The 26,299-nt window shown below is 46.7% G+C and overlaps 2 protein-coding genes across 2 annotated transcripts in view; one reads left to right on the forward strand and one right to left on the reverse strand.

The window, feature by feature from the left end:
* The window catches only part of Ppme1 (protein phosphatase methylesterase 1), a 47,378-nt gene extending 36,894 nt beyond the window's left edge, over positions 1-10,484 (forward strand). Inside the window, exons 10-14 of the mRNA XM_028770722.1 lie at positions 2,136-2,265; positions 3,201-3,245; positions 5,185-5,249; positions 8,102-8,169; positions 9,345-10,484. Coding sequence (XP_028626555.1) covers positions 2,136-2,265; positions 3,201-3,245; positions 5,185-5,249; positions 8,102-8,169; positions 9,345-9,363 — 327 coding nt within the window. The 3' untranslated portion in view covers positions 9,364-10,484. The remainder of the gene's footprint in view (positions 1-2,135; positions 2,266-3,200; positions 3,246-5,184; positions 5,250-8,101; positions 8,170-9,344) is intronic.
* A 6,942-nt stretch (positions 10,485-17,426) lies between these two features.
* Positions 17,427-26,299, reverse strand: part of P4ha3 (prolyl 4-hydroxylase subunit alpha 3) — a 33,178-nt gene continuing 24,305 nt past the window's right edge. Inside the window, exons 8-13 of the mRNA XM_028770610.1 lie at positions 26,221-26,285; positions 23,689-23,848; positions 22,349-22,411; positions 19,742-19,810; positions 18,746-18,842; positions 17,427-17,910 (exon numbers count right to left, since the gene is read on the reverse strand). Of these exons, the coding sequence (XP_028626443.1) occupies positions 17,840-17,910; positions 18,746-18,842; positions 19,742-19,810; positions 22,349-22,411; positions 23,689-23,848; positions 26,221-26,285 (525 nt within the window). The 3' untranslated portion in view covers positions 17,427-17,839. The remainder of the gene's footprint in view (positions 17,911-18,745; positions 18,843-19,741; positions 19,811-22,348; positions 22,412-23,688; positions 23,849-26,220; positions 26,286-26,299) is intronic.

Here is a 26,299-nt window from a genome sequence, read left to right on the forward strand (position 1 = left end):
GTATGCCGTAAGTAGCTACTTCCCGTTTCTCCTCAGCTCTCCTAGCCGAGACACTAATCTACTTTTGGTCTGTAGATGTGCTTACTCTGAAGAGTACATAGAAATGGAATTATGGGGTGTGTGGTCTTTTGGGACTGGCTTCTTTACTGTAGGTCAGACTTTTCAAGGTTCATCCATGTTGCTGCATACTTCATACATCAGTGTTTTCCTTATTTATATGTCTGAAAATGTTTAATATGTTCATCAAATGATGAATATATAGATTTTTCTATAGAACTTTTTCCACTATGGAGAGCTGAGGGAATGAGGCTTCTGGTTTCTCCATATAGTTCCCATACTGCTGTTCTAACTGTAGCCGTCTTGATGGCTGTGAAGTAGCATCTCATTGAGGAAGGTTCTGGTTTGGTTTTTTAAGACAAGAGTGTTACTATTTAGTCCATGCTGGCCTCACACTGGCAGCTCTCCTTGGTTTCAGCACCAGAATGTTTGGACTTCAAGCAGATTCTGTCACACCAAGCTCATGCTTCCGTATTGCCTACGCTGTTGGGCATCTTTTCATTCTTACTGCCTAGCTGTGTCTGCGTTCTATGCACATGACTGCACGTGTCTATCTCAGAACTGTGATCACTGTGATAACTGTGTTGTGTTATCTCAGGCCTTGTGCCCCCACCAGTACTCTTGATGCCCTTAGCAGATGTCGTTTGATTGTGTATCTCAGTGTCCACTTCTAGGATCTCTGTTTCCTTTGTCTATCTTTAATGACACTGTAAACTTTCTTGGTTTTGTGGTTCATAAAGCCTCAACATGCTAAACCTGTGCCACTGAGCTGTATATCTCTAAGTCCCAAACTTTTAATTAGTACAGATTATACTGTTTTGAAGTCAAGAATGAGTTCTCCAGTTTTCTTCCTCTTTTGCAACATAGGTTGGATATTCAGAATTGTATATAATCTTAGACAATTTTAGGATCATTAAAATATCATCAAAAAGAATACCATTTAGGATTCCACTGACTGTGAGTGACTTTGGGTGCTGTGGACATCTTAGTCACTCACATCTTGAGCAGACAGCATTGTCTGGTCCACATCTAGATTTCTTGTTGCAGTTGGTGCACCATCCTGTCATTGTTTCAATTGTATCTGACCTAGTTCCATGATGCAGGCAAGTATGGGACTTACTTAGTAGTCCACCTACATTTTTGTTTGTTTGGTCTTGTTTTTGTTTTTTCAAGACAGGGTTTCTCTGTGTAGCCTGGCTGTCCTGGAACTTGCTTTGTAGACCAGGCTGGCCTCAAACTCTGATCTGCCTGCATCTGCCTCCCAAGTGCTGTGATTAAAGGTGTGCACCACCACCGCCCAACTAGTTCACCCAATATTTGATAGCACATTGTGCACCATTCACTACCCAGTTGTCAGGAGAAAACAGATGTAGATGTATTTGTCACATCACCTTTAGAATGACTGTTCCTGGTCATCATCATCAACCCAAAAATGAGAAAACAGTCTTGTACTCACAAATGAGGTTGTTCTCTTGAAGATGTCTACCACATTTCTCTGATTGAAGGACCAGTCTCTGCTGTTTCCTTCACTTAGGTTGGTTTTGTACGTGCATGTGCGTGCGTATGCATTCATGTGTGTGTGTGTGTGTGTGTATGTGCGTGTATATGTGTGCGTGTGTGTGTGTGCACGTGTGTGTGTGCGTGTGCATGTGTGTGTGTGTGTGTATAGGGGTTTTTTGTTTTACTACATTGTTGTCTTTATGGCTCTTGCTGATTTGTCCTTTTACTCACTGAAAGAAAAGTTCCATCTTGGCTGATTAATTATTTGCTTCCTAAATTTACCCAGAGTTACCAGTGGTTATGTCAGACCTTGTTTGTAGTACTGGCCATTTGGGAGGTTGAGGTAGGAGGCTTATGAAAGCTAGAAGAAAGCAAATAGGAGTGAAAAAGAAAGCTTCAGGTTATCCAGCAGTAGAAATTGAGCAGCTTGCAGTGCTGTGAGTAGGGCTAAATGTGCACTGAGTGTCTGGGCTGTAGTTGGTTCTGAACAGGGCCCATCCCCTTCCTCACCACAGACCTGCTCTTTGTCCTGCTCCCCAAGGCTGGCCCTCAGACCCACCTGTCTTTCATTCCTACAGACCAAGAAGGATCATCCATACACCTGGAGAATTGAGCTGGCAAAAACAGAAAAGTACTGGGACGGCTGGTTCCGGGGCTTGTCCAATCTCTTTCTTAGCTGTCCTATTCCTAAACTGCTGCTCTTGGCTGGTAAGTGGTGTGTGTGTGTGTGTGTGTGTGTGTGTGTCTGTTTCCTTGGCTGAAATCATGAAATATTGGAAATACTCAAATAGATTGGGTGTCTTAAAGAACTGAAACCTATTTTTCTCACAGTCTGGGGCTGGAAGTATGGCTTGGATTAAGTTCTTGGTTTCTTCCTGGTTCACAGACCTTCTATGCTTTCACATGGCTAAGAGAAAGCAAGACAGTTTCCTGGGATCTTTTACAAGGACAATAATCTCATTATTGTGTCATAGACCCCCCCACTCCTACAACCTCATTTTACTTTTTGTAGACCCCTTCTTCAAATACACTGGGGGTTATGGCTTCCCCATGAATTGTAGGACAGTGAGTCCATAGAAGTGTGAGTATACTGTCATCTAGACGTGACCTCATCACAACTATTAATACTAACTAAAATGGGCATGACTTCTAAAGTGGAGAAACCCCCTTCTAACCTTCTCCACCCCACTCCCCGTGCAGCCTAAACCTAATAAGTATGAACACTTCCAGTGCTGCATGGTGTTGACCTGCCCTGAGTACCCGGGCGAACCCGACTCCTAGAGCATTCTGAATACTGTGAGAATTGAGACAGTAAAATGATGTTTTCATATAAACATCTGTGAATAAGCATGATTCTGACCTTCACATGTCAGGCGCTTATGTGGTACACATATATACATGTAGGCAAAATACTCATACATAAATGAAATAAATCTAAAAAAAAAAATGAACATGATTACCCAGAAACCTCAACCCAAAATTTTTCATCTGTTGAGAATATGGGAGTCAGAGAACTGTCTCCATCTGACTGAGAGTGCAGTGGTCTTTATAGTTCTGTAGCAGCCTTACTCAGTACTCAGAGAAGCTTATTCCACAAGGCTTTTTCCAGGGAGCTACTCACAGACTCTACTGTTTTGTTCTAGGTGTTGACAGATTGGATAAAGACCTGACCATAGGCCAGATGCAGGGTAAGTCATCCAGAAATTGTGCCCATGGATCCTTTTCTGAAGGCAAGGAAATGGGCACTCACAGGAAAATGGGTGTGCTGAGGTGGTGACTTAGAGGGAGGGAGGAAGCCTGAGTGCTAGAGCCTCCCTCCAGCCCTGGTGACTGTAGGTGGGCATCTTCCCTTCCCTTTTGTTTTGTTTTGTTTGGGGGGGTTGTTGTTGTTGTTTTGTCCCCACCCCGGGCAGGGTATCTGTGGCTATCCCAGAACTCACTATGTAGACCAGGTTGGCCTCAAACTCAGAGATCCTCCTGCCTGCCTCTGCCTCCCAAGGTATTTTCCCTTTTTTTGGAGAGTGATTGTCTTTTTTTCCCCAACTAAAAGTAAGAGTTATTATATTAGTTGTGATCCCTGATAGATTAAGATGACGTGACTCATCTGGAAATTATTAAGTTTTACATAGGTGTCTTCACACTGGGAACAGGCATCATTCTCTGAGTGTTTTTTTATGTTCAGAGTTTAAGAAGAAAAAATATAGGTACCAAAAAAAAAGTCTGTTAGAAGACATGGTGAGGAGGGAGGGGAGAGCTTCAGGGTGTGGTGAGTTTTAGACACTGCTTTCCCAGGAATCTGTATCAGCTGGAATGCTATTCACGGGTGGAATGAGCATTGGTGCCAGCCTCAAGGGTCACGAGGTGTGGGGTCATGATCACCACACACAATGCAGACATGAGGGCCGTGCAGCTGTGGGGGTAGCAGGACCACCCATTTTTTGCCCTATGTTAGAATCATGAGTTAATAATATAAGAGATCTGAAGGAGAGGCAGCCTTGTGCAGGAGGACGGACATTAATAGGCTTAATGAATAGTATGGCCACAGCCTTGGACAGGACGTCGCCCTAATCAGAGCTAGTTTCCTTACCCCGTGTGATTGTAGAATCAGCTTTAACAGTGGTGGAATAGTACACTGAAGTCACGAGCTCTGCTGCAGGAGAGCTGCTACTGCGCTTGCATCAGCGCCACAAGCTCTGCTCCAACTCTCCTGCATTTAAGTGGGAAAACTGTGCTCAGAGAGTAAGACACCCCTCACACCTTCCCCGCCCCAGGAGTTAGCATTAACACAGTCCTCGGGTGCCAGGCATGTCCTGCTGCTCATGCTGTAGCCCAGCTCAGCTCTGCACACTCTTATACCAAACTTTGGACCAACACACACTGGGGCGGCTACGTGCCCATTTGTTGCTCACTTTTAATAATTGTCATATTAGAGTCCGGAGTGTAACTCACTGGTAGTGTCTGAGTACCAGGCTTGGGGCCCTAGTTTCTATCCCAGATAGCCCCACCCCCAAAATTACTGTAAGTTGTAAGCTTGCAGTGTTCTGTAAGACAGTGTGAGAAAGCACATCTTACAGTGCCTGGTACATTGTTAAATACTCGTCTTCTGCCTTTTGTAATCATCCATTTCACTATTCTTAACATAGCTTACAGAGCTCCACATATGGCCACCCCTGCTTTTCCAGTGCAGCCCCATTGCTAGCCACTCACATCAGCATCATGCCAGGCTTCTTTTATTTCTATGGGTAATTGCCATTTCAAGCCATCTCTCCTTTGAGTGGGCTATTCTGTCTGTGCAGAAGCCTGCCTGGATGCTTGCTGACTCATCAAGATCTTTTGCCACATTTTTATGTGACCGCTTTTATCCTTGGGACTACATCGACATAAGTGTTATGTTTTACTCTCCCACTGGACTGAATCCTATGAGCACAGGGGCTGAGTTTTCTGCCCAAAGTAAACTTACACCAAGTAGGAAGGAAAGTACAGAGGCAAAGTGAACCGTGAAGGGAACAGAACAGGGGTCCAGTTATACTAGTCAGATTGTCCTGGGGACGGTCCTCCTGGGCTGCCCAGTGTCCTGTGAGGTACAGAGATTTTGTCCCTGAGGTTGCCTGCTTGTTTCCTCTCCAGGGAAGTTCCAGATGCAGGTCTTACCCCAGTGTGGCCACGCAGTCCATGAGGACGCTCCTGACAAGGTAAGTCTGGTACCTGGTGACATAAGAGGACAAGTGGGAGGAATGTGGGTTCCACTTAAAGCAGGAGAAGCCTGTGTCATGGTGTTTATCTGCAATCTGCCAGCTCTCCAACCCCTTCCTGGTAAGTGCCTGTAGCCTTGACTTTCTGTCTGTTCTGAAGAACTGCTGGTACCCTTTATTTTGTCCCACAGCCCTGTGGCTAAGATCTTTGCTACCCCTAAAACCAAACTGTACCCTAAATTCCATTTACACTCAGATTAGTAGAGCTTGTAAGCTTTCTGGAAGTAAACATTGCTGAAGGCCAGCTCCCACACCACAAGGTAAACTGAGGAGCTGGGTGGAGTTGGCGATGGCAGCCAGTGCTGATAGCAGCTGATGGAGGCCTCTGCTGATGGCGGCAGGAAGTGTATGAGGCCAGCACTAGTAGTGCTGGTGGGAGTAAAACTTAATTATCTGGGGCCAGTACTCTCTGTGACTGTGAGGAATTCTAAATTTTTTAAACTCCTTGGGTGCCATGAGAAAGAAACAGAGAAAATTCACACACTGAACACACACAGACTTAGTGGTTGAAGCAAAGCAGGTTCCAATAAGTAAGCTTCAACAACTTCACACATACATACATACCACCTTACATATATACACACACACATACATACACACCATCTTACATATGTACACACACACACACATACATACATACCACCTTACATATGTACACACACACACATACATACATACCACCTTACATATATATACATACATACACACATACATACATACCACCTTACATATATACACACACACATACACACATACATACATACCACCTTACATATATATACACATTTGGTGGATAGAGGAAAGCTCCAGTGAGCAAGCTCTAACCATTTTACATGTGCGTGCACACACACACACATATATACACATATACACACACACATACATATACACATACATACATACATACATACATACACACATACACACATACACACATACACACACACACACAGTTGGTAGATAGAGCAAAGCTCCAGCATGCAAGCTCTAACAACTTTTTCTCTTAGCCTTTTTCTGCCCCTAAGTCAAAGTTCTCTATGTAAAAAGAAAAATTAACCTCATTGTAAAGCAGATAAAATTGTTACACAATTGTTGGGCTGTGTGTCTGCCTTGCCACTGGGATGCCAGGGGTGCCAGCACACTGCTCAGGAGTGGCAGAATTGGGTCCATAATGGGAGTCCTCAGTCCATGTTTCCCTGGGTGGGCAACAGCGGAGTCTGGATGATTTCTGCAGTTCCAAGTCACCTGTGAACCTGAGAGTTGAGAACTGGGGTTCCCAGTCTACACGTCCCCTCAGGGCATCCACTCACCAGGCAGGAAGGGGAATGTAGAGCCTAGGACAAGAGCAGAACCCAATTTGGTTCCAAGTGAGTGCTGAGAATACAGAGGGGCTTGGAGAGAGAAGGCCCTCTCCAGATTTAAGCTCTGCTCTTTATGAGGATGGCCCTCCCCACACAGTGATCCTTGATAAAGAGACGATCCTTGCTTGTCCAAACTGCTTTATTTGATGGCAAATATAAATGCATACACCTTACTCAGGGTGAACCAGGGATTAAATACCAATGTGGGAAGGAATGCCCAGGAAGGGAAGCTCACTGGCTGAACACTCAGGGCCTGTCTAGATTCCTCACTAGCATGGAGAACTTCAGATTTTCATGCTAGGAGACTGATTGTCATGGTCCTCTCAGTGGGGTGTCATGGTTACTTGTTCCAGAGCAGGTGGAGTTTGGCAAGGAGCTGGCCCCACACCTACTGTACTCAGTTCTGAGTTTCACGGGGTTTGGGCTCAGTCGGCCTTACCAGTTCACTTGCCGCACAGAAGTGGGAGGTAGAGCAGAATTGTTGATTACATGTTTTCCTACTCATAACTAACGAAACACTTATCTGTCTTTTAGTCTACAAGTTCATTATAACTGTAACAAGCAATGGTCTCTTATGTCATAGGTCAACACTCCTTGTTCATGACCTTACTATCATGGTGCACACTGAGACCCGTGGCCTCATTCCTGGACCTAACCTAGAATGAATGTTTTCCTTGATCATTCATTTATTCCAAGCCTATTTTTCATCCTGGTGCAATGTATGTGCTTGTAATGTATGAAAGCTCACTGGAGTCCTTTTCCAACCTATGTAGCCTTTGCTATTTTGCAGGAGGAGACACATTCTATTTTTTTATTTTAACTTTATACTTTCTATCAACTATCTTAGCTTCTTAAAATTATTTGAATCAAGAATTCTGTAAAATCATTCCCATAAGTCACCAATTCATGTAAAAAGCATAATTTCATAAATGTTCATCTTCATGTTGATCTGTAGGTAATTTGCCTAATAGGGTAGGCTAGTACCCAGTAACCAACCGTAACAGACGATAGGCAGAAAGCATCTTTCTTTGCCCAATCACACCATGTCAGAAAAATGAGGAGTACGGCCATGACAAACATGGGAAGGCACAGCAGCAGCAAGAAGCACTCCTGGGACAAAGTCTCTGGGGCTGTGCCTCTCTAGGATACACTAGTCACAACCATGCAGAGTGGTGGGCTGTCTCCAGAAGGCTTACTTCCCTCTGCAACTCCTCCTGCTTACCTTGTTCCTCTTCAGCTTTCTGGAGCCCCTTACAAGGAGTCCCTGGTCCAGGTCCTTTTGCTCTTAAGCCACTCACAGTACTACCCACATAGTAGCACTCATGAGGACACCAGTGAGCCTCCATAGAACCTTCCAGCAGATGCCCACAGGGCTTCCAGTGCTGAGCCCCAGCACCCACTTTCACAGGGCCTGAAATGCCTCTTTTCCAGGTAGCTGAAGCTGTTGCCACTTTCCTGATCCGGCACAGGTTTGCAGAGCCCATCGGAGGATTCCAGTGGTAAGTACACAAGTATATGAGTCTAGCCCGCTGGCCCACCTTAAAACTCGAGACTCTTGGGGAGGGGGTGAATATCTCTGCCTTAGTCCTGCCTGATCTAGGTCACCAAACTGGTGTGCGTTTTCGTGGTTGTATGTGGACTCTGGTCCAGTTAGATCTTGTTGAGCTGTGATTGAGTCATACCTTATCTCCTGCACTGAGGTGTCTGCTCTCTGAGGAGACTGTAATGGGAATCAGCCTTTGCCAGAAAGTTCTGTTCTGCCTCTGCTGAGCAGAGACGTGGAGGTCGTGGAACAGTCTAGATCAGGGATTCTGGTCCCTGCACTGCTGACATGTAGGGGAGATGATTCTTTGTTGTGGTCACAGGGTGTCCTATGTGCCATAGCAGCACCCTGGCCTCTGTCCACTATCTTCCAGAAACATCTCCTAAACATGATTCTGCCAACCAGAATCATTTCCAGATGGTACCATTTATCAAGGGATGCAAAAGTGAAACATGGCTTACCTAGAGGGAGAGGGAGACAGCCCTCATCCCAGGAAGCTCCTCATATTAGGGAGACAAGTTAGGTTTTATGTTGAAGGAGACATGCTAACCACACTAGGTGGTTCTAGGTCACCTCACAAGCATCTGTCCTGCCCTGGAGGAGGCCCTTGCTTCTCAGCCCATGTGTCACATGGTATCACATGAGGTGTCACTCCTGTTCGCCTCTTCTCAGAGTTTGATGAGGCTTTGGTGGAACCTGTACCCTTCCACAGAAAGTTTGAAGAAGAAATGCCTTTTGCCTTAGACAGCTGATTGCCAGGTCATGGGAGCTGGCAGTGACAGGAGTGGTGGGCATCAGACCTGACAGGGACCTGGCACAGTGAACCAGGAAAGAGGTGGGTCCTGCTGCCCGTTCCTGTCTGTTAACTGACTGTCCATGGACTCGAGGAATCAATAATGAAGACTTAATTTCTCAATAAAGTGTTTGGGGGCTTCTACCCATTTGGTGTCTTAGTCGTGAACCTGAGGACACTCAGGACACTGAGGACAGCACCCTGTCTAGCCCCATGTGGGGCTGTGAGGAGATGGGACATTGGTGGTCATTGGGGGGTGCTCCCTAGAGAAAGGAGCAAGCTAGAGAAAAGCTTGTGGTGGTTACATTTCTAACAGTCCCCCTTTCTACCCTTGGCAGTGTGTTCCCTGGCTGTTAGTGACCTGCTGTCTGCTCCTCCCTCTACGTTGAGCTCTGTTGTAAATACATCGCACCAGAGGCCACTGTGATGCCGCTGTCTCCTCCTCACCATCCCGCCCAGCCATGTGACACCAGCTCCTGTAGAGGGCATCCCAGATGTACAAACCCTTTCCTGTATACCATTGAAAGCATTGTTCTCCAGGGCCCTTGTCCAATGGTGACCTGTGCAGTCTGGGGTCCACAGCTCTTCCTCTCCCCTCCTGTGCTCTCTGCTTTGCCTAGGATGAAGCCTCTAGAGCTGCTCCCTGGCCCTGTTCCTGGCATCCAGCAGTGTACCCCCAGGCTCAGGGATCTCCATTCCTTGAGGATGTTCTTGGCATGATCCTGCCCTACCTCATGGGATGGGCAATGCACACACTGGCCCTTATTTTTCCCTTTCAAATAAAACACCAGTCAGGTACCTTTATCCTATTCTTAACTGTTCCAAATCTGGAAGATCCAGAGTAACCAGGATTCAGGGAGAGGTAGTGGATAGCAAGTATCCCAAGAAACCAGCCTGTAAGCCAGGTCCAGGCAGTCCAAGCACATGGCTTCCCATCTGGGTGAGCCCACTGTCCCGCTCCCACATGTCTGGGCACCTGCCCTGGGCTGAGGCTAGGCTGCTCCAAGGGTCTCATGGGCCCTCATCTGCCACAGAGCAACCCAGGTTAAACACAGCCCATGCACAAAACCACAGGCTAGGTTCTGTGGAATTGTTTTTAATGATTGAATTTAACCATTTTCATAGTTGGTTCCTGGAGGTGTGCCAAGTGCCCGCTTGCCTCTTCTAGACCCACAGCTTCTTGACCCACTTGTGGTTTCCATGTCACTACGTAGAAACACCACGGACAAGCATCCCCAGTCTTTGCCCTCATCCAGCTGCCGCAGCACACTGCTGCCCACGGTGGAGGAGGGGTCAGCCTCCTGAAGCCCATCTTTCTGTGACTGTCTTAGGTGATGTGTAGCCCTCTTCCGTTTTTTTCACCCAACAACTTCCTACCCCTGTCCTGCTGCACGGTCCAGAGTCTGGGACCGACTTTGTTTCTTTGTTATTTATGATCTTGTTTAAAGAAAATAAATATCTCCCAACCTTTATTCGTCTGAGGAGCTGTTGTTACTTTGCTGATCTGGCTAGGAAGAGTTTATTAGATTTAGTTGCTGCCAGACCCCAGAAGCCCCTTTCTCCATAGTCTGTCAGTGTCTGGAGCCACTGGCTAGTAGCCCGTGCTCCTGCAAGTACATCATCACTGTGTTCCTATAAGCAACCCTAATGACGCTTGGGGGTAGATTTATAGACACTGCTGTGTTACTCAGAGGATTGTCAGGGAGGGGAGAGAGAGAAGGCTCTTTCCACAGCCTATCAGTATCTTCCTCAGATCTCATCCTGAGATGGCCAGATGTCTTCCTGTCCCATTTCTTCAGCTGGCCAAGTGGACAGTCTGCCCTGTGTTTTCCTTTACTCATGGCTTCTATGCCAACACTCAACCAACAGCCCAAGTCATCTCCTGAACTCTAGATGTATGTGCCCATCTGTCCTGCAGGTCTCTCCCAGGGCACCAGAAGCCACTTCATTTTGACCTCTTTGAAAGTTGCTCTTGAGTGCTGGTTCCAGCTCAGTATGAGGTATGAATAAGCAGGTGTCAGCTGTCCAGACTACAACTGGAATGTCCCTTTCTATACTCAGTTTGCTGCCATGCCCTGCATCTCCTTTATGCCCTTCTTTCCCACCCCCACTACTCCCAGACCCAGATCTCATCTCTTATCTAAATTACTGCCTTAGCCTTGCTGATTTCCTGCTACCACTCCCCTGGCCCAAGGTTACAGTCTACATGCCTACTTTAAGGACTTTAGTTTCCTCATCTGTACACTGTAGTAAACACCTGCCCCACCGGTGTGGAGGACCATATATGACAGAGTAGGTTAGCTGACAAAGCTCTGTGACTGGCAAAAGGCAGACTTGGTCCCCGAGGTGCCAGCCTCACCTGGAGTTTTGATGCAGGTTTTGTCCTTACTTCGTTCTTGTTGAGTCAGAAGTGATCTGCATTTTCAGGTCCACTCATGCTGGAGAAGCTGAAGATTACATGTTCACTCTGACCAGATAGAGCACAGGCACTCTAGCAGAGAAGAGAAGGGCCCACCTTCTGTGTACTATGATTGCTGCAACCCATCTTTTAGGATTGCCTTTCCGCTGCATGTCCTGTTGCCTGCAGGGGGCAGCATGATCACTGTGGTTCTGTTCACCAGGTAAAGCCATGATTACCAATTTTGAGCATCATCAAAGTTACTTGACATTGAATCCCCAGAAGAACCTGTAGGATAGTCGCTGTTCTTTTCATTTTATGGGTATGGAGACATTTATATGGTTCAGAAGTGACACTGTCAGGCTCAAACTCAACTGGTTTCTACAGCATTTTGCCTCCTAAGGAATACAAAGGACCCCTGGCAGAAATTATTTGGGAGTGGGACAATGCAGCTTTCACATCCCACAAGGTCCCAGTGACAAACCAAAATTTAATTCTACCAAAGTTCTCCCAGGGGAACTATAGAGTTTTTTGGGCTAACTTACATAGCGTGGGGGACCCCAAAACACCTAGCCTGGATAGTCTTCACCAAGCATGGACGATGGATGGTACCAGGTGAGGGTCCAGTGACTCTTCCTACCTCTTCCTATGAGGGGACATCAGTCAACAAGCCCAGCTGTGAGGATCATTTGCAAGCAAGCAGAGCTGAAATGAAGATGGCAGTTGTTTTGCTCAGAGGACCATCAGCCCAGAAGAGCAGGTCACCAAAGGAATGAGACCTGTGCCTGGTGGATGGAGGCTGAGGATGAACGAAGTGTTGCTTGAGCTTCGTTGGGGACTGTGCATTGGGAATGAATGTGTTGTATGTGGCCATCAAGTGTAGGAGTTCTATCCAATTTAAAGGTGAGGTGACTAAAGTTCAGAGATGGGAAATGGCTTGCCCACACCCATAACTAGGGTGAGCATTCATGGCTTCTAGTTGCAAGTCCAGCATCCATATAAGAAACCAGGCACAAGACAATTGTCTCCCCCACCCCCAAAGTAAAGTCACTTTAGTAACCTGTGTAGAAGGGTCAGTGGACCCCAGACTAAGGTGTGTCTGTCAGTAAGAGATAGCTGTAGGGCAAAACAACAGGTTATCCAAGAGAATCATAAGGAATTAACCATGTACAAAGCAAGCAACAAAAAAACATATAATTTGAGCTGGCTGGTTTTATGTCAGCTAGATACAGTTAGAGTTATCTGAAAAGAGAAAACTCGAGAAAATATTTAGGATCTGGCTGTAGGACATTTTCTTGAAATAGCTTGATTGATTGATAGGAGAGGGCTCAGCCCATTGTGGGTGGTCTTACCCCTGATATGGCTGAGCAAGCCAGTAAGCAGCACCCTCTGTGGCCTCTGTGTCAGCTTCTGCCTCCAGATTCCTGCCATTTTTGAGTTCTTGTCTGGACTTCCTTTGATGATAAACTGTGATGTGGAAGTGTAACTGAATAAACCTTTTCCTCCCCAAGTTGCTTTGGTTGTGGTGATTTATCACAGTAATAGTAACCATACATAACTAATACAAATACACCTAACCATAGGTCTATATAAATATACCTATATAGTTTAAATGAACTCTTCTGCACTGACAACATTCCCTCCAAGAGCCAAAGATCACCTAATAAAAATCCCAACACCAGGCATGAGAAATCCTCTTCTGAGTTGTTGGTTAGAGTTGGTCAAGAGACTCCCAGAACACACAGGCAATTACTGTTGCCTTTGGTTGCCCACCAGAGTGTCTATTGTTGCAGATACCATGCATTTCAGAGCCAGGGCCCAGAGACCCCTGAGCTGGAACTGACCTGAATGCCCCCTCCCTGATGACTGGCTTACACGGCACCAGGTGTCATACAAGCTTCCAAAGCAACCAATGGCCCTACCCAGCTATGGCGCCTATGAGCCACACCAGCTTGGCACTATAACCGTAAGAGTGCAGTAGTGACACACATACTTGATATCCAAAAGCTCTCTAAGTAGACTTAAGTCATGCTCAACAGGAGGGAAATTATGCCCAGAACTAGGAATGTAGCCAATGACCCAGGGCTAGGAAAGTCATGGATTTTGGAGGAGAATCTCCAACCACCACTGCCGGGGAGGGGGTCCTTCTCCAGTGATCTTCCCTGGCCACACCATCTTACTGGAACAGCATTATCCCCAACTACATTCTAATATATATCCTTATACCCACACAAAGTGCATTTCTCACTCCTCGCCAAGAAAACGTCTCCTTGCAACAGAGACCATTACAGAAAACCACAACCAATCAAAACACAGAGTTGTAGAATCAGTCCCAAGGGCCCAATCTACAACATAATTATTGCAAAAAGGGCTCAAGGAACATTGCAGAAGAGGGGACAGAAAGATTGTAAGAGCCAGAGAACCAGGGAGTTTGCTGTGAGATTGTGTCTCCTAGTCATGTCAGAAGCTAGACCTGTAAACTGCCCCCATCATGACTGCCTAAACATGAGCTAAACAAGAGTGACGTAAATCAGACAAGCAAAAGTAAATGGCAAAAAGACCATGAGGACTCCACCCTATATGACCACAGGCAACTAAGGAATGCTAAGGGAGAAATAGAACCTCCCCCAGGGAGGAGCACACCAATTGGTTATCCATTACCAAATAGTCAGCCCCGAAAACATACAAACAAGTAATATTATATAAACTGAGTGGGTTATATTGCATGTACAACAATTAATGAAAAAATAGGCCATGATTTTGAAAGAGAAGAGGGGTTTGGAAGGAGAAAAGGGACAGGAAAAATGATGTAATTATATCATAATCTCAAAAGAAAAAGCCATCTGTGAGCTAGGTAAAAAGGATGTGCCAAATTAGACAGGGTCAAAACAACGTGAGAAAGCAACTGTGTTGGTCTTTTGGAGCTGGAGTAAACAAGACACGCTGTGTTCAGGAAGAGAAGTCGGGAGATTGAGAGGCCTGCTGACAAGTGGAGGTTCGAAGCTCAAAGCAGTAAGAAAGGAGAAACAGCTGGAGAGATGGCTCCGTGGTAAAGAGCACAGGCTACTCTTGCACAGAACCTGGGTTCAGTTTCTAGCAATCACATTAGGGTGTTCATAACCAACTGTAACTCCAACTCCAGGGGATTCAATGCCCTTTCGTGGCTTCTGCAACCATCCACATGCATGTGCACATACTAACATACATACATACATACATACATACATACATACATACATACATACATAAACAAATAAATAAATAAAATAAAGATAAAAAATAAAATGTAAAAAGTTAAGCATTAAGAGCTTAAAATCGCTAGATGGTGGTGGCACAGGCCTTTAATCCCAGCATTCTTGAAGCAAAGGCAGGTGGATTTCTGAGTTTGAGGCTAGTCTGGTCTACAGAGTGAGTCCAGGACAGCTAGGGCCACACACAGAAATCTTGTCTCAAAAAAGACACCCACACACACACACACACATATTTAAGACGGCAGCAGAGGAAGTCCAGGGCTTCTCCTCCCTTGTAGGTATTTGTATTTGTAGACTTGGAGCAACTGTAGTTTTGTCCAGCCAGGTACTGCACCAGCAAGCAGAGTCTAATATGCTGAGCCTGGGTCCAGGGCTCAGCAAGTTATGCCAAGTCCTGAAGAACCCTTGTTCCTTGAGCTGGCTTCCTCTTCCCACAGTTTGCTAGAAAACCCAAGCCTGTGGCCAGGCATAACATTGGAGCCTGATATTAGCCAACTAGCTGGCATCTCCCAAGGTAGGTGACCTAATCCATTAACTAGGGGTAAGAAAGGGTCTTCCTGGTGGTCAGAGGAGATGTCACCTTCTGAGGAGCCAAAGTGGAGAATAACAGACACCATTTAAAATCTGAAAGACCCCACACCTCTGAGAACAGGAAAGCAGGCAGTTTGGCAGTGACTCTGGCAGGTGAGAAAGCAGCTCTGACCCGGAAGTGATTTGCCTAAGGCTGCACAGCTGCATGTCCTGGATCAAGGCTCCAACTCCCAGGCCAGCATACACCTGACTACTCAGAGCCACACCTGAGAGATGGGCGGAAATGACTGTACAGAAGATAAGCCTTGTGGCGGTTTGGACGAGAATGGCCCCCCCAGGCTTATATGTTTGAATACTTGATTCCAGTTAGTGGAACTGTTTAGGAAGGATGAGGAGGTGTGACCTTGTTGAAGAAGGTGTGTCACTGAGGGCTGGCTTGAGGTTTTAAAAGACTTTCCCATTCTAAGATTCTCTGTCTGCCTCATGGTTGAGTCTTAAGATGTGAGCCCTCAGCTACTGCTGGAGTGTCATGTCTGCCTTCTGACATGCTCCCGGCCATGATGGTCATGACCTTAACCCCTGAAACTACAAACCCTAGACAAACTTTCTTCTGTAAGTTGCCTTAGACATGGTGTCTTAATATAGCAGTAGAACAGTATAAGACAGGCCTGGTGACAGAAGTCGCTCTCATTGGTCAGTGCAGCTTCTTTCTTACTAGACAGGTGGCCAAGGTTGTCAGAGTTGCACAGAAAGCACTCCACCTGCTGAGTCATCTCACTGGCCCATGGTTTAGAACCACCTGAGTAAGCTTCGCAGAGTCCGCCATTGCTCTGATTCGCTCAGTCTAACCAGGAACTAACTCTGAGAAGCCGGAGCTCAGAGAAGAATAGGCAGTCTCACTGTAGTCGGCAGCGGAGGCAGGGTGTGGAGGTGACAGTCATTTGGGCTGTCCTGAATCTGGGCACACTCAGAATCAATACAGGACACATTCAAGGAAGCAGAGCATCAGAACCTCAGAGTCTCCACCAGAAGTGAGAGAGCTCAGAAAGCTGAGCATGGGGAGCTAGGTCAGCAGAGCGCTGAAGAAGGAAGGGAAGAGATGTGAGGAAGAGCGTCTGATTCCTCATTCCTTCCACTGGTGGCTTCGGAGCAAAGCACACCCATGTCTCTGGGGAGGAACCCAAGCCAAGCAGCCTCAGTATCTGCTTGGCACAAACACCCAGACACTACCATCTACATCACTGCTGCTCCTTGGCCTACAGCAGGAAGGACTCCTCAGGCTTCGCCTATAAAACTTCTGCTTTTGCCTGCCTATTTCAGACCAGCCCCAGTGGGGATTGAATCCAGTCAAGCACCCTGGCAAGTGTGGAGCTGCATGAAGGTGTGGCTCTAACAGAGTCATGAATAGAACAGGAGGCGAGGGGTGGAGAGATGGCTCAGTGGTTAAGAGCACTGCCTGCTCTTCCAGAGGTCCTGAGTTCAATTCCCAGCAACCACATGGTGACTCACAACCATCCATCTTTAATTGGGTCCAATACCCACTTCTGCTGTGTCTGAAGACAGTGACTATATATATATATATATATATATATATATATATATATATATATATACACACACATACATACATACATACATATGTGTGTGTGTGTGTGTATCCACAAAACCAAAACAAACAAACAAAACACAGGGGGCATGGAGAAGAGCACGTGGCCCAAATTAAAAAAGGCAAAGAAGTATGGTGAATCCATCGAGTTAGAAGGAGGTAGTCAGGGAAAGCCTCTCTAAAGGGACCTTGTGTAGAATGGGGAAAGCTCCTCTGAGGACCTGGAGGACAGCAAATGGGGAGGCCTTAGAGGTGGGAGACTCTGAGGAACAATGTCACAAGTCTAGAACAAGGTGACCAAACGGAGACTGGGGCTGGGGCACAGGAACATAATCAAAAGCACTACTCTGGGTTTTTTCCCTTAACATCATGGAAGAATAGTCGCTGTTAGAAGAGGTGATTTTAAAGCATTTTAATGACAATAAAAACCATCACAAAAAAAGAAAAGACGATTGTTTTCCACTTAAAAAAAGTCATTACACAATATCCCCACTGGTGATGGGGATGGACACCTCTGGATCAGACTCTCCTCCTGGAGCAGCAGCAGAAAGCAACCCATAGATTGTTTGCAGAGAGAGAGAGTAAGTGTGTGTGTGTGTATACTTATGCATGCATGTGTGTGTGCGTGCCTGTGTATATGTGTATGTGTATATGTGTGTATGCATGTCATTGTGTATGGGTGTATGTGGGTGAATGGGTGTGTATCTCTGTGTGTGTGTGTATATCTGTGTTCAGTGTTAGTGAACTGAACCCAGGCATTTGCACATTCTAAACAATGAGTTTCTATACTGAGCTCATTTCTTTTATTCCCGAGGATGTCTGAACCCTAGAAACCTCTTAGGCCTCTTTGTATCATCTGTTCTACTCTAAGTCTCACAGCTGGAGTAGAAACAGATGCAAATTTGGGGGAGGGTTCCTGGTAAAGACCTATCCTTGAGTCCCTGAGGCTGTTATCAGCCTTGCTGGAGGCCTTGCTTCGGGAGGGTCTCCTCTCTGCCCATGGCTTTGGCTCCTGGCTTCCCTGACAAGCTGCCATCTGCCAGTGTTTCAGTCTTCAGGGTTGGTGCTGCAGGGTCTTCGGAACTCCTGTCCGTACTCGTGTACCCACTTGTTGGCCACTGGAGGAGATCAGGGAGGGAGGGGGGCTCAGGAGGGAGATGGCCACAGGGCCGTGCACTGGCTCGCAGGGCATGGGAGCCCAGCCTAAACGCCTATGGCTGGTAAATAGGGCATCATGTTTATTTTTTAAAGATTACATTCTCTATGGTGGGACCTGAAGTGCTGTTCCTTTGTCTAATCTATTCCTGACTGACTGTGCACAATGTGCTGCTTCTGGCATAGCAAGTATATAGGCCTCCAGGAAGTCCTCGCAGATCTTGCTAACGGAGAACTGGGTTTCACACTCGTGGCCTTCAGTCATTCACTGAAATTGAAGCCACTACTGGGTGACAGGGAAGAAAGAGGTTGTTTCCCCAGGTGTCCCTGTCGCCATGACAGCTGCTTCCCACTCGCCTTTCTAGCTTCAGAGTGAGGAGCTCTTGGACACAAATGCCCAGACTCATGTCCATCCACCAGGAACAAGTCCACCCATCCTCTGCCGGTCTGGCTTCTTGTCTAACCACTCTCTTGGGTCAGAGCTAAATGGAAGCAGCAGTGTTTGCCTTGATGCAGAGGGAGGGAAGGAACTCCGGTGCTCGTTCCTCTCCTCTGTTTTCAGAAATGAAGCCTCTTGCTCAGACCAGTAAACCCTTGCGGACGCTTGCTCTGGCACAGGCTGTTTGCTCATCATAGGCTCCAGTGTGCTGGGCCTCTGATTCTACTCTGTCCGCATGACTGGTCCTGGGCAGTACCACGAAGCTTTCAGAAGTGAGGCTCTGCCAGTCTCCACCCACTCCCATTTCACTTTTCTATGACCCCTCACCCCATTCTCTCCCCCACAAAGCCAGGCCTTACCCCACTTGTCTCCCACCAGCACGGGACAGCCCGCATGAAGTGTGTCACCATCCCCCTCTCCACTCCTGTGCAGGTTCCACCAAAACAGTGCAGCATTCTGAAAACAAGAGGACCCAGGCCAGGGGCACAGGGCAGTCAGCCCGGAACCCTGGACTCCAGGCATGCATGTGAGAAAGGACACAGAATTTATGGCGTCAAATAAGGACACTCTTTTCCTTCTGTGCAGTTTGGAGCAAGCAGGCATTGAAAGACACAAGTTAGCTCTCAGATGAGGGTCGCTGCCTCATAGCTTGCTCTGCTCCAGGTCTGGCTTGTGGAGACAAACCACACCCAGCTCTGCTCTTGGGGAGCTCAAGAGAGATAGGAAAGGCAGCAGAATAGGACAATGTACTAAGTGCTGAAAGCCCGGTGAGCACAAGCTCATAGGATCACTGTGGATGGATGCCCAACAAGACCCACAGGGTAGAAAAGATATCCACATACACCACTGGCTGCAAGTGCACCATGGTCCTCCATCCACTGAGACTTTGAACTCATGCAACTAAGAAGCAAAGTCAGGACTCAAGCCTCTGTGTCCTGATCCTATAACCTATGTTCCCCGTCCATGCACTGTTTTCTTATCTGTTCCCTAAGACCCCTTTTAACCACAGCCAGTAGACTAGATAGAGCCTGAGGCCTTGCTCTGAGCCTCAGTATCTTAGCTCTGTGAGGAACTAGTTACTGTGGAGAATCTGAAGGGGACTCAGAGTTCTTACCTCTGAGGAACCCATGGTGACAAGTAAAATGGACATGGAAATAAAACAACCAGTAAAACCACTAGAACATGTTGTGACAGGAATGGGAGATTGTCTTCGGAATTCAAGAAAGATCTGTTTTTATCTGTGTCCCCAGGAATCTGCTTAAAGGAGAGGGTGTGCGTTCTGCCCCATTACACATCAGCACGACCCCGTCTTCTAGGGCCAGGCCCTGCTTACCTTAACCTCAGGCCCTGCTCACCTTAACCACAGGCACACTGAAGTTGCCATAGATGAAGGCCGTGGCTCCTCCGGCTTCTACAGAGCTCAGCTACCATGAAAGAGGAAAAAGACAGAGTTAAGACAGCTGCGGATTGTCCTTCCCTGTCAAGTTTCATGAACTTAGAGGTCACTTCTGCACAGGCTGTGAGCCGGGGTCCCCTGTGTCGGTTACGGGAGGAATTGTGGGGCTTCACACCACAAGATGAAGTTTTGGATCCCCCCCTTACTTTTGCTTCTGGCTACCATCTTGATGGAGGGCTATAACAAGTAGATTCAATCTTTTTAAAAATATTTATTTACTTTTAAAACATTACGTGCAGGGATTGGAGAGACAGCTCGGTGGTTAGAAGCACCTGTTCTTGCTGGGGACCGTGTTTGTTTCCCAGCGCCCACATGACAGGTCACAATTGCTTGTATTCCAGTTCCATGGGACCCAAATTCCTCCTCTGTCCTCCTTGGGCATCAGGTATGAATGAGACTTACAAATGTACATGCAGGCAAAACATTCATATACACAATAAAAGTTTGTGTTTGCCTCTGTGTGTGTGTGTGTGTGTGTGTGTGCACGTGTGCAGGTGCCCTTGGAGTTCAAAAACAAGCTGGAGCCACAGGCAGTTGCGTGCTGTCTAATGCAGGTGCTGGGAACAGAACTCTGGTTCTCTCCAGAGCAGAAGCCACTCTTAACTGCTGAGCCATCTCACCTGCCCCTAGAATGTTCTTGATTGAAACTATTTCTGTCTAAGAATCTCAATCAGGAAAGGGTGGGAATCACAGGAACTGTTTATCATCGGCCCCACTATGGTCCTCAGATCACTCAGGCTCCTTCCAGGTTACTTACGCTGAATGTGCTGACTAGTTTATGTCAATTTGACACAAGCTAAAGTCACTAGAGGGGCGGGAACCTTGATTAAGAAAATGCCTCCATAAGATGGGGCTGTAGGCAAGCCTGCAGGGCATTTTCTTAATCAATGATCGATGGGGAGGGGTCAGCCCGTGGTGGGTGGAGCCATCCCCATGGTGGGCGGAGCCATCCCCATGGTGGGTGGAGCCATCCCTGGGATGGTGGTCCTGGATACTATTAGAAAGTAGGCTGAGCAAGTAGGAGGAGCAGGCCAGTAAGCAGCACCTCTCTGTGCCTCTGCATCAGCTCCTGCCTCCAGGTTCCTGCCCTGTGTGAGTTCCTGTCCTGGCTTCCTCCATGATGAACAATGATATGGAAGTGTAAGCCAAATAGACCCTTTCCTCCTCAAGTTGCCTTTGGTTATGGTGTTTCATCATAGCAATTATTCCCCTAAAACACTGGGGAATAATTTGGTGTTATACCCTAACACCCCTGTGTGTGTGTGTGTGTGTGTGTGTGTGTGTGTGTGTGTGTGTGCAGGCAAACACCAAAAGCCAGCCTCAGGTGTTAATTCTCAGACACTGTCCACCTTGTTTTTTGAGACAAGGTCTTTCTTTGGCCTGGAGCTTGCCCAGGGGAATAGGCTAGTTGGCCCCTGCACCCCGTGGATCTACCTGTCTGTCTCTCTAGCACTGGTCTCCGAGCCTAGATTTTTACATAGGTTCTGGGGATCAAACAAGATCCTCATACTTTGGAAGGCAAATACTTTTACCTACTGTCTAGGACACTTTCTAGATGACATCCTCTTACTCCAGGAGGTATGCAGATGGGATGCTGGCAGACACATTGGCATCATTGACATAGAGATGATTTTGAATGCCAGCCTCTGAGTGCCCATCCTGGCTGTGCTGTGGAGACCTGATCCAGCCCTCAGGGAGGAGAGCATGCTGAGGGGGCATCTGTTCTTCCTAAAGCCAGGCCTGCATTTTGGAGTGCTGTTCAAAGCCTTTGTAGTTGGCATGTTTACCCTTCTGCCTACAGCCTCATCTCTACTTGACCTTAGCCAAAAGACCAAGGAACGTTAATAAATCTCCCCCAATAAACGACTGCTTTTAAACGTCTCTTCTAAGAGACAGATGATTGGAATTATGGCAGGTTTGTGGAGGAGAAAGCAAGCCCTCATAGACTGAAGGATAACCATAAGGCTGACAAGGGCTGGGACTGAATCCTGTTGGCCCAGGCTTGGGATTAGAGAGGAGGCCAATAGATCACTTCACTGTTTAAGGGTGAGGACTCCACTGTACACCACAGGTACTGACTGACGTTACATCTCGCCTCTCTCCCCTCTCAGAATCTAAACTGCTTCTTTCTCTTTTATTTGCCTACAAATCCATGGGCTCCCCGAGGGGCTATGGTTTTGTGTACCAACCATGCTTTGGGACCTTATGGTGGGAGGCAACTGTATTCCTCTTCCCATGTTGTTCAAGTCCCATGATCTCCTGGCTTTCTCCATCCCGATAACATCACACTGAAAGCTAGCTGAGGACAGATGTCTGTCTGGTGTTCCCTTATTCTATGCCTAACCACTGCTCCCCACCCCCATGCTGTCTTGAAGTTTACAGAACTTCTAGAGATTTTTGTGTTCAGTACCAGATAAAATCAATATATGAGATCACTATGAAAACCCATACAATAAAATAGTTTAATTGTCTACTAAGTAAGAAGCCCTCCCAGAGCGAAACTCACATAGATCATAAATGTCGCCACTCGGTTCCCGGACTTCATCCTATACAGCGGGCTGCTGGGCGACTGTGACAGAAATCAAACAGGTGACACCAGATTAATGGCCATGTCCTAATTCACCATTAGTATAGAAAGGGACAAAATGGTGTGTCAAGGACAGCATATGACTGTGGACTACACCAGGTAGAGTGTGTTCGTCTTTGCTGGCAAGTACTCAAAGTACTGCTTAATTGGACATTCAGGTTTTGGACATGCACATGGGTGATTTCTATACAAATCAAACAACTGGCTTGTCAAGTAAAAAATCAGACAAGGAGTTCTGCACACTAGGTTCTCAGTAAAAGAAAGAAAATAGATATTATAAAAGATGATTGTTTTATAGAAATATCAAACCATAGATTGGTGGTCCAAATTATTTGCCCAATGCACACACCCAATTTTTAATCAAGAGACAACCAGAAATATAAATTACATACCATAAAATTCACTCACTGTAAATACCGTTCACTGAATTTTAGCAAATTTTAACAGTTGCCCAAACTTGCCCATAATCTAGTTTTACAAAGTTCCATCTGGCTATCTACTTAAACTTTAACAGTTGCCCAAACTATGTTTTGTCTTTTTTAGTAATTTATGTAATCATAATGTAATCATAAAATATGCAGGTTTTTGTGCCTGGCTTCCTTCTTTCACTTGTATATCTCTCTCTTTCTCTCTTTCTCTCTCTTTCTCACTCTCTCTCTCTCTCTCATGTGTGTATGTGATGTGTGTGCACATATTAAGTGTATTCATAGGTTGCATTGTGATATTTCCATGATTTGATCTTGGGAAGGTCCTTTTAATCCTCAAAAATATTTTGAAGGGAAACAGAAGGAGTGCATCTGGGGGAGGGAGGAGGTGTGGGAGGGAGGGAGAACTGGGGGGAGGGAAGACGGCAGTCCTGATGTAATGTATGAGAGAAGAATAAAAATGAATGAGTGAATGAATAAATAATATATAAATAAATGCTACTGGCAATGTGGGTGAGCAGCTGAGGTCAGAAAGAAAGGAGAGAGATTTGAGGACGTTCTCCAGTGATCAGTCCCCAGGGGAGGTAAGAGACAGGATTTTATTACAGACCATATTCTTCTTCCTCTCGCAAATTCTGGGGAAGAGGAAGGTAGTGCCAGATAAGAAAATGGATCCAGTAATCAGTGGAACCACGGCTTTCAGACAGTCTGAAGACAAATGCCTCCATTCTAGGATCTTACTCAGTTTTCTCCAAGAGTGCTACCAGACCTCTGCTTCCAAGGAGACCGCACTGGTCCCCTGCCCCAGAGACTGGCCGTTAACACCATTGTTACCGTAGCATGGTCGAAGTGAGGCTCATAGTGCCCTCCGATTCCGTAGTTCACCACCTGGAGGTACTCTGCGTAGGGAGGCTGGATGTCGAGGCCTGTGAGGGCAGCAATGCGGTGGTCAAGGGTCACCAGCATCGGGTCAACCGTGTCCTTTAGCCAGGCGCTAAAACACAGCAAGGGTTGAAACATAAGTGATTTGATGTTGGAAATACTACATGATGTCTGTGAATGAATGAATGAATTAATGAATGAAGAAATGAATCATGGTAGTTACCAGAGGGAGGGAGAGAAGGGTCATGAATGCCTAATCTCCAATTCATCCTTCATGTCAGGTCAGCCTGGTAGTCTTGGCCTATGATCTCACCGTCATAGCCAACATTCTCTAAGGCTAGGCTGAATTGAGCCGGTGAAACCCCACAGAACCCAGGACTGTAACTCAGAGAGGAAAATGGGAAAAACCCATCCTTAAAACCGCTGTGCTCTGAAGACATCTCCAACAGAGGAAGCAGAGCAGCAGGAGGAGCACCAGGACTTAAAGTGAAGACTGCTGGGTCAGGGGAGTTTGAAAGCAGCCTGGGAAACAAAGCAAGGCTCTGATCCCCAACCAAAGGAAGGGGGGATAAGGAAAAGACAGGAATTGGTGGGAAAGCTAAAGTAGCATCAACTTTACTTCTTCTCGGCATGATGATGTCAGATCCTTAACCTTTAACCTCTCTAAGGGCCGTGTGGTCCTTTATAAATGGGGTTGATAACTATATCTACTTCTAGGATTTTAGAAGATTGTAAGAGAAAGACTCATGGAGCTGTTTCATACGGTATGTCACTGACTGCTATGACACCCAGGGCAGTCTCAACCCTGGCTCAACTCCTCACAAACCAGGACCCATCAAAACCCAATTCAGACTCTGCTCCGGAATGGCATATTGAAGTTCTTAAGAAGTAGAAAATTTGAAATCAAAATCAAGACCTCTGGAAAATGAGGCCACGTTCTCTAAGCAAAGTCTGCAACACCCTGATGGGTTAGTTAGTTCCATGTACATTACACCCGGATTATTGAACTACACGCTCTTGATTTGCAAAGATACCCAGGACAAAGTTAGCCACTGCTTTCATTTTTTATTTTTTTTTTCTTGGTTTTTCAAGACAGGGTTTCTCTGTGTAGTCCTGGCTGTCCTGGAACTCACTCTGTAGACCAGGCTATCCTCGAACTCTCAAACTCAGAAATCTGCCTGCCTCTGCCTCCCAAGTGCTGGGATTAAAGGCGTGCGCCACCACCGCCCGGCAAGCCACTGCTTTCAAAGAAGAAAAGCACAGAGGCAAGTGGTTAAGAGCACTTGCTGCTCTTGAGGGGGACCTGAGTTCAGTTCCCAGAATCTACATTGGAGAGCTGACAACTGCCTGTAACTCCAGTTGGGGAGTACAGTGCCTTCCTGTGCCTTCTGTGGGTGATGCATACACATGGTGTACATACAGGCACGCAGATACTCCATGGTTTAGAGAATAGCTTTTAATGTAAAATGCCCCTGTTAATGGTCTGGAGGGAGAATATTTCCCACGGTGTGTGTGTTTGAACACTTGGTTTCCAGACAATGATACTGTTTTGTGAGGTTGTAGAACCCGGGGATAGGTCTTGGGGATCACAGCCTAGTCCTGCCTCCAGCCCCAGCCTCTGTCTCTAATCAACAGAGACAGAAGAAGGTGAAGAGTTTCCACTGCTCATTCCTGCCACCGTGGAGCCATCAGCCACCATGCTTTTCCCACCATGATGAACTGTCTCCCCTCAAAACAGTCACCAAAATCAACCCTTCTCCTCTGTTGTTTCCTGCTAGGTTTTGGTCACAGAGAGAAGTAGAACGCACAGTCCCCAAATGTACCAGACCAAATACATTAAGTTAACATAATCTGAAACAAAGCTCATCCTTCACATCCCCTCCCAGAGGACAAGGGCACACATCTAGATGTCTAGCTTTCTCTGGGGTGCTGACACCATTTTCTCATGTGGCTGTGAAGGACACTCCTCCTCACGCTCTCCTGACAGCCCTGTACTCACTGTGGAAAGAAATGGCTGAGGGGAGGGAGGGTGGACGATAGGACTGGATGCTCACCCTGGCACCTGCTCTTGGTGAAGCCAGCAGGCCCAGGGAGTCCATTTCTGCCTTTTGCCTGCATGTTGCTAGGAAGGCTCTGTATAGGAGTCAGGAGGTGAGAACAGAGACTGTAAAGTCAGATTACAGACGTGTGTGAGAACTCATTCCAGGGAAGAAGCAGCAACACACATTTTCTGCTTTAAGGAGGAGGAGTTCTCTCTGCCTTAAGGAGGAGGGGTTTTCTCCGAGTCTTTTCCCAGTGACCTCTCAGTTGATGTCTAGATAATACTGCAATCTCCTGTCACTGGTGTGACATCATGGAAACTTCTCTCGAGGTAGATTTTGATACTACAGGCTCTCTGGCAGTCCTAGAAAGCTTGCTGCTGACATAGCGGTCAGCTGTGCCTTCAGTACCAGGCCAGAGTTTCTGCCCACATGCCCCTCCTACCTTTTGCTGATTCGGTACTCCACTTGTAACTGCTTTTCCCCTGAAGCCACCACTGATCTCTGGAGCTGGTAGGAAGCAC

This window comes from Grammomys surdaster, unplaced genomic scaffold, assembly GCF_004785775.1.
Source record: "Grammomys surdaster isolate TR1022 unplaced genomic scaffold, NIH_TR_1.0 203, whole genome shotgun sequence".
Classification (NCBI taxonomy): Eukaryota; Metazoa; Chordata; class Mammalia; order Rodentia; family Muridae; genus Grammomys; species Grammomys surdaster.